Source organism: Ursus maritimus, unplaced genomic scaffold (genome assembly GCF_017311325.1).
Source record: "Ursus maritimus isolate PB19 unplaced genomic scaffold, ASM1731132v1 scaffold_12, whole genome shotgun sequence".
NCBI lineage: Eukaryota > Metazoa > Chordata > Mammalia > Carnivora > Ursidae > Ursus > Ursus maritimus.
Genome location: NW_024423564.1, coordinates 12,831,249 through 12,838,504, shown reverse-complemented (window position 1 = coordinate 12,838,504; position 7,256 = coordinate 12,831,249). Strand labels below are relative to the sequence as shown.

The 7,256-nt window shown below is 35.1% G+C and overlaps 1 protein-coding gene across 2 annotated transcripts in view; it reads right to left on the bottom strand.

Annotated features, from left to right (window-relative positions):
• Positions 1-7,256, bottom strand: part of LRIF1 (ligand dependent nuclear receptor interacting factor 1) — a 17,878-nt gene that overhangs the window by 1,203 nt on the left and 9,419 nt on the right. The window contains exons 2-3 of one of the 2 annotated variants that reach the window (XM_008704049.2): positions 2,108-3,617; positions 653-925 (exon numbers count right to left, since the gene is read on the bottom strand). In XM_008704049.2, the coding sequence (XP_008702271.1) occupies positions 653-925; positions 2,108-3,617 (1,783 nt within the window). The remainder of the gene's footprint in view (positions 1-652; positions 926-2,107; positions 3,618-7,256) is intronic. The other variant, XM_008704050.2, reaches the window with a different exon arrangement.

The window sequence follows — 7,256 nt, the reverse complement described above, 5'->3', positions numbered from 1 at the left end:
GAGGAGCCTGATGTGGGGCTCGATCCCAGAACACTGGGATCACGCCCTGAGCCTAAGGCAGATGCTTAACGACTGAGCCACCCAGGCGCCCCCCAATGACATATTTCTAAGTGGAATAACAATAGGCAAAGTTATAGGGATGTTTCTTTTCATCATTATTGACCAAGTAGAGTTCTTAAAACGTTTGTATTAAAGGTAATACTGCAATGAACATCTACATGCTTATATTTTCCCTACATTTAGATTATTTACATATAGTACCTCATTAGTTTTTGATGTAGTGTTCAATTATTCGTTAGTTGTGTTTAACACCCAGTGCTCATTGGATCATGTTGGATTATTTATTTTAGATAGGGTCTTCAAAATAGGATAACTAGTTTAAAAAGTTATGGGCATTTTCTTATAATTTTTTGATGAAAAAAATAAACAGGTGAATAGAAACACTTAATGCAACATCTTTAATTAACTGAGGGTGTATTTTTACCTTTGTATATATGGTTCTTTTTAACACTGATTTGGTATAATATATATACATATGCAAATTTGATAACAACTATCATTCATATTAATGTACAGACTAAAAAAAAACAAAACAAGAAAATGCATTCATGAACCTTTGGAGTAACTACAAAGGACACGAAAAATCTATTACCTGTTTTTTCTTTTCTTCCTTCACTATCAACTCAGTCTCTTGGTAAGTATCACTCTTCACCAAACTGCTAAAGGAATCAAAACCTTCTCCAGAGCCCAAATGATCAGGAATCCGAGTAAGGCATACTCTCAAATCTTTAGTGAGACCAAATATTTTTTTAAATTCTGCATCATTCTTCAGATATGATGCCTTATTGCTTCCTCCTTGGGAATAGTTCTTGTCATTTCTTTCTTGAGTAACTTTTTCTAATGTTGATGCCATTTCATTCTGGATCTGGAATTAGGAAAACAAAACACACAAACAATACTGCAAATTACTCAAGCTATTTTATCAGACTGGCAACTAAATGTTCATCTCATCTTTCTTAAAACAACATGCTCTAAAGTCCTAAATGGTTGATTTGCATTACCCTTGCCTTACCACCCACACTTGAAAAAATGAAGTTAACTGAGTACAAACAAACTATTCCTTTAAAATTTCTCCTTTATTTTGCTTTCTGGCAAACTAGATTCTTTCTAACTAGAAAGGTTAACAGTTGATTCTCAAACTGAAATAAGAATACAGACTAATGACAAGTTAAAAATAATCTATAAAACATTAGTTGGAAATTGTAGTCTTCTGGAAAAGTCTTATGCCTTTAATCGATCTTATACTTCAGAATTTATCTCCTTACATATCTAGAATTCAATGAATTCCCTACCGAAGGGGAGAAACATTGACATTATTAAGTAGACCTCTACATAAGGAAAGAGTGGGCACAAATACTTAGCACAGACACACATATCTTAAGTAGAACATAATGGTAACTATGTGGATATGTTGAATAATTGAAGAGTCAGAAAGGGCTTAAAACAAAAGAGGGAAACTTGTCTACTAAAAAAAAAGATGTTGATAAATCCTATTTCCACAAATGACTGAAAGGTACTGATTAGCCCCATTCTACCCCTTCTACTATCTACCTAAAAAAATTGCCAGATATCTCCCTACCATCACAAAACAAACAAAAAACCCAGCTCTCCTAGATGCATAATACTGATCTTTTCACATACTAACATTAATCTAGTAAATATAGGTAGGTACATATGTATATATATGTGTACACATGTATATATACACACACACACAGAATTTTACCAAGCTTTGAATTCACATTATCTTTCACCAACTCTTCTAAACCTTGTTGCTGAGTTTTTTGTTTGATTTTGTTTTAAAGATGTGGCATGCTAAATGATTTAAGAGAAAGATACAGCTTGGACTCTATTACCCTCCTCAAACATTTCCTTCAGATAAAAGCTTTGACTTAATAAACATTCATGTGTGTATGGTATTTGTGTGATGGCGTGGAGGATGGGAAGGGGGGGGAAGAGGTATCATCGGTAACTAACTTCGAGAAATAAGAAAGAAAAATTTGCTATATAGATAGATAAAAAGAACACCCTGACATGGGAAAATTACCTTTGGTTCTTGGTCTCTGAAAACACACTGTTGTGAAGTAAGACTTGTTGCATCAACAGAGGAACTTATTTTCTCTATGCTCTGGATGATAGTTCCTTTTCTGGGGGCATTTTGTACTGTACTAAATCCATCTGGAAAGGCTGGCTTTGTGAATAAAGTCTTACTCTGTTTTAAGTAGTTAATGGATTGATTCATATTATGTGGGTTTGGGGTAGAAAGAGATGGTTTCTCCACTTTTTTATTCTTCTCTGCCCTTAGATTGATCATGGAAGCAGGCTGAATATTTGAAAGTGATTTTGTCTCCATCTGGTAAGATTTACTTTTAGCCAAAACAATATTTACAACCTCTCTGGATATTTCTGTGACTGGACTTGAACTCACTATTTGTGATGTATCTTTTCTTGGTGGAATATCAGGAGAAACAGAATTCTGTTGGTCAATTTGTGATGGCAAAACATCTGTCCCCTTTCTAGCCAATAGATAGACTTTCCCATTAAACATAACCAAGGCATTATCTTTAATAGGCATACTTTTGGATTGTGTCCCACTAGGACTGACAGCACTCAATGATGGCATATTTATAGTGTTATCTCCCAAACTTTTCCTATCTACAAAAGTTTTTAAAATCTTTGAAGCCACATTATTTGAAGACTTAACAGGAACAAGAGATGGAGTGCAAGGCTGTAGCTTTTCTTGAAAAATCCATTTCACAGGAGCAGCTTGAGAATGCTGACCACCTTTTAATTGTGTCTCTTTAGCAACATTCATTGGAATTTGTGTGGTATTTAGTATCATTGGCTTTGCTATTTCTGTAACAGGTTTTGGGTAAATGTTTTGAAAGTTCTTGGTAACTACATTTTTCACTGTATTTACAGGAGATACGTAAATAACGGTTGGTATTTGGGAGGCCTCAACTGTTCCTGAGGTACTTGTGGTTGCAGTTGCAAGTATCTTTTGCTGAACTGAAGGAGGCAATGAAGACGCTGGTACAGATTTCACTTCAGCATGGGCAGGAATCTGTAAATGATGCCCAGAAGGCAAAACTGGAGACTTCACAGTCATTGGAAGACTCTGAGTATTTACTAAAATATAAGGTGAATCATTTTGTGTTGAGGAGTGAGAAACAGCAAATGTTTGCATGGTGAGTCCATCAATTTTCACACCATGACTCTGAACTTTAGAAACTGATGAGGTAAGAGTTTCAGTTCCCACAGAAGTAACTCTAACTTTTTCTGTTGTATCTACTGTTCTTGTAAGAAAATAGTTTGAAGAACTGGCTGGCTGAAAAATGGGAAATTGAACTGATGCACTTGTGGAAGAGCTGGAAATCTGAGTCTGAAAAGTAACTTGAACTGGGCTTCCTGTATTCCCTTTCAAAGCATCAGACATGACTGGAGATTGAACTAGCGGTATAAGATTTCCAGAAGAATTAGGAATTGGAAGTAATTGCAGAAGATTTTTTCCATCCGAGCCAATCGTCTGAACTACTTGGTACATGCAGCCTGAAACACTTAAAAGAACATTGAGTAAATCAATACAACATACTAGACGGTATATACATTTTATTTAAAAACAAATATTTGCAAATATTATTTTAAAAAGATAAAAATTTATAAAATATGGTAAAAATATATAATTTGTCACTTTGAGTTTTCAAAGTGAAATATTGCAAAACAAAGATTTTGAAGTAGAAGAGATAATCAAAGATATGATTGGCTTTGATTTAGAATTTCTCCTATGATTAGGCAATGGGTAAATTAGACTTTTCTAAGGTTTTACCCTGTATAAAATTATGCCTATTAGAATATTTTCCTCTTAAACTATTAGCATCCTCCCTTCTTTTTTTACTTGAATTTTCCTTTTGTCTTCCTCCTTCACTCTGATTGCCCAGGATTCTCATTTCACCTCCACTTATGCTTATTCTATTTCCCTCACTCTTTTCTGTCCTCATTCCAATCAATCTGTTGTGCTCTTCCCACTGACAATGACTCACAAGTCCTACTGTCAGCCATCCTTCCTTTGCTTAAGGCATCTCCTATGGTGATACCTTAGTGTGCCACATTTTCTGAGACTAAATGGAGTTACTCATGTAGGAACCATTTTCTTCCTTGACTTATTGTTTCAGCACATTTGAAGTTTGGTGCTAAACACCCCTTGGTATGAGAATTATTCACATTAGTTTCAACTGCCTGTCAATCCATATACACAACAGCAACGTCATTTCACCTAAAGGGTTTTCAATAAATGTGGAACACACTGGAAATTTTTTTTAACCTAGCCAATTTTGATCCTGATACTTAGGAGCTATATCTTCGTACAGATTGTCTGATTTTTAAAAATCCAAAATATACCAGTCTCTGTTATATAAGCAATTAGTTGTAGATTTCTTCAATACAGTTATCTCAAGTTATTTATGCCTAAAACCACTTTTCAATTCCTGGAAAATACCAAGTTCTCACGGGACTCAGAGTAATCACATATGCTCTCTCTCTACCTAGGTACCCCTCTCCTCTCCCACCCACAGAACTCAAGTCTCAGCATAAATAATACTTCCCAAGAGATACATTTTCTGACCACTTTAACTATCTTTGCCTATCTTTCGTAATTAGTGTATAATATTATACCTGGTAATTTCCTTCATGGTACACATCACAAGTTGTCAATATACACTAATCTATTTGTTCACTTGCCTATAGACTGTCTCTCATGCTAAATTCTAGCAACATAAATGCAGAGTTCACGTCATACTGACAGTATGATCTTATATGACTAAGATCAAATGAAAACAAAAATTCAAGACTAATAATAATAATAATTAGAATTCTCAATGATATAAAGGTGTATTTTACTGCCCACAGGAATTTTTAAAATCTACATATTAATAAAAATCAAAGCCAAAAATCCTATGCATTCTAGGAAGCCCTGGAACTCAGTTTTACCTTTCTGCAACCCAAAATAATATTACATCCTTTTAAATATTTAAAACCGTTTTCTGGCCACTTGATAGCGCTTCAAAATGTTAAATTTACTTTTAGCAAATTAAAAGTTAATCTCTAAAGAGAAGCATGAACACAAACGTATGAATTCTCCCTACCCCCAAAAAAACATAGAAAAGGCCTGAACTTATTCAACTTTAATTTATTCAACAAAAATTTACGTGTCTGTTATGGTTCAGGCACCAGGATCAATTATGGGAAAAGTGTCAGTAAACTACAGCCTTCAGCCAAATTCTGCCCCCTCCCTGTTTTTGCATAGCCCACAAGCTAACGTTTTTTCTATTTTAAATGGCTTTTAAAAATCACAAGAATAGTATTTTGTTATCTGTGAAAATTATGAGATTCAAATATTAGCATCCATCAATAAAGTTTTATTAGTACACAGTCACACTCATCTTTAATGTACGGCTTTAATGTACGGCTGCTCTCATGCTACAATAGCAAGTTGAGTAGTTACCCCAGAAATGATCATATGGCCCATAAAGCCTGAAATATTTACTATCTGGCCCTTTACAGAAAATATTTGCTTGTCTCCAAGCTAGTTCAACCCACAACCCCTAAAAGAACTAAAACTGTTGGTTACATGGACATGTAAACAGGCAATTATCATCAAGTGAGATAAATGATACACTATATTTGGATGAGAACAAAAATGCTTGCTCCTTTTCTTAAAACGTTCTGTTCCCAAGGCTTCCTAGATAGGACATTCTCCTACTTCTGTAATGATTCCTTGGTTGTCCTTGTCAACTCATCCTACCTGAATCAATCTTCAAATGTTGGAATTTACGAAAGCTTAGACTGAACTTTCTTTCTACTCTTAAGCTTTTCCCAATTATTTCTTTTATGTGCATGACTTCAATTAAATTACCATTTATACAGCAACAATTAAAAGATCTGCATCTTAGCTCTTTTGAAATTCAGGCTTATATATCCACTTCCCTCATGAAATTTCCATTCAGAATCTCAGCTGCACCTTAAAACTCAACATGGCCTTTTCAGTGTTTGGTTTTTTTCTTCCCCTATGATACATGGTGTATCATCTATCTTAGATGCCTAAATCAGAACAAGCAATTTCCTGCTTTCTAATCATCTACATTTAATCTATCACAAAATTTGGTATTATCTCCTAAATTTCCCTTAATCTTTTCAATTCTTTCCAAACTCTCTCTCTCCATTCTAATTCAAACAAACATCATCTCTGGCTTGGACTATTACAGTAGCTTCGGAACTGGTCTCTTCTTTAGCCACATCCTCTCCCTTTAAAAGCTTTCATCACGTTAAAACTGACCCTTCCCTGCTTAAATTCAGCAGCTTCCCATTTTCTTTGAGCAGTAGAAAGAAAACCAAGAGATTTTGATGCAATGGAAGCCAAAGGAAGAGAGTTTCAAGAAAATGGGCAAGTCTATTTAAAAGTTTCTGAAAGGCCAAGTAGCATGTAGATTAATGTATAAACTGGCATGAGGGTCACTATGGCTTAAAAAAAACAGTTTGGTGGAGAAAAAAAAAGTTGCAGAGGAGTTAACATGAAGAAAGGATATTAAGATAGAAGGCATGGGCAACTCTTATGAACTCTGACTGCAAAAGGTAAGATAAAGACTGGCAAGTAGATGGAGGATAAATGGGGTCAAGAAGGGATCTGTTTTCTCTTTTTTAAGGTGAGATGAACCAGAGACTATATTAGAGCTCATATGAGTTATCAAGAGGAAGAGGATAAAGAGCTAATTAAGTGTAAGATTTGATAAGTAGATAGGACATGGGAACCAGGAGACAGGTAAAGGAACTGAACCTTGAAGACAGGTGGAGAAATATCTTCTTCCATTGGCACTGAAAGAATAGGTTAGGCACATTTGCAGTTAAGTTTATACCTTTGATGTCAGAAGGCTGAGATAATTTTTTTAAAGATTTTATTTATTTTATAATAATATTTTTTATTATATTATGTTAGTCACCATAGAGTACATCCCTAGTTTTTGATGTAAAGTTCCATGATTCATTACTTGCGTGTAACACCCAGTGCACCATGCAATACGTGCCCTCCTTACTACCCATCACCAGCCTATCCCATTCCCCCACCCCCTCCCCTCTGAAGCCCTCAGTTTGTTTCTCAGAGTCTATCATCTCTCATGCTTCATTCCCCCTTCTGATTACCCCCC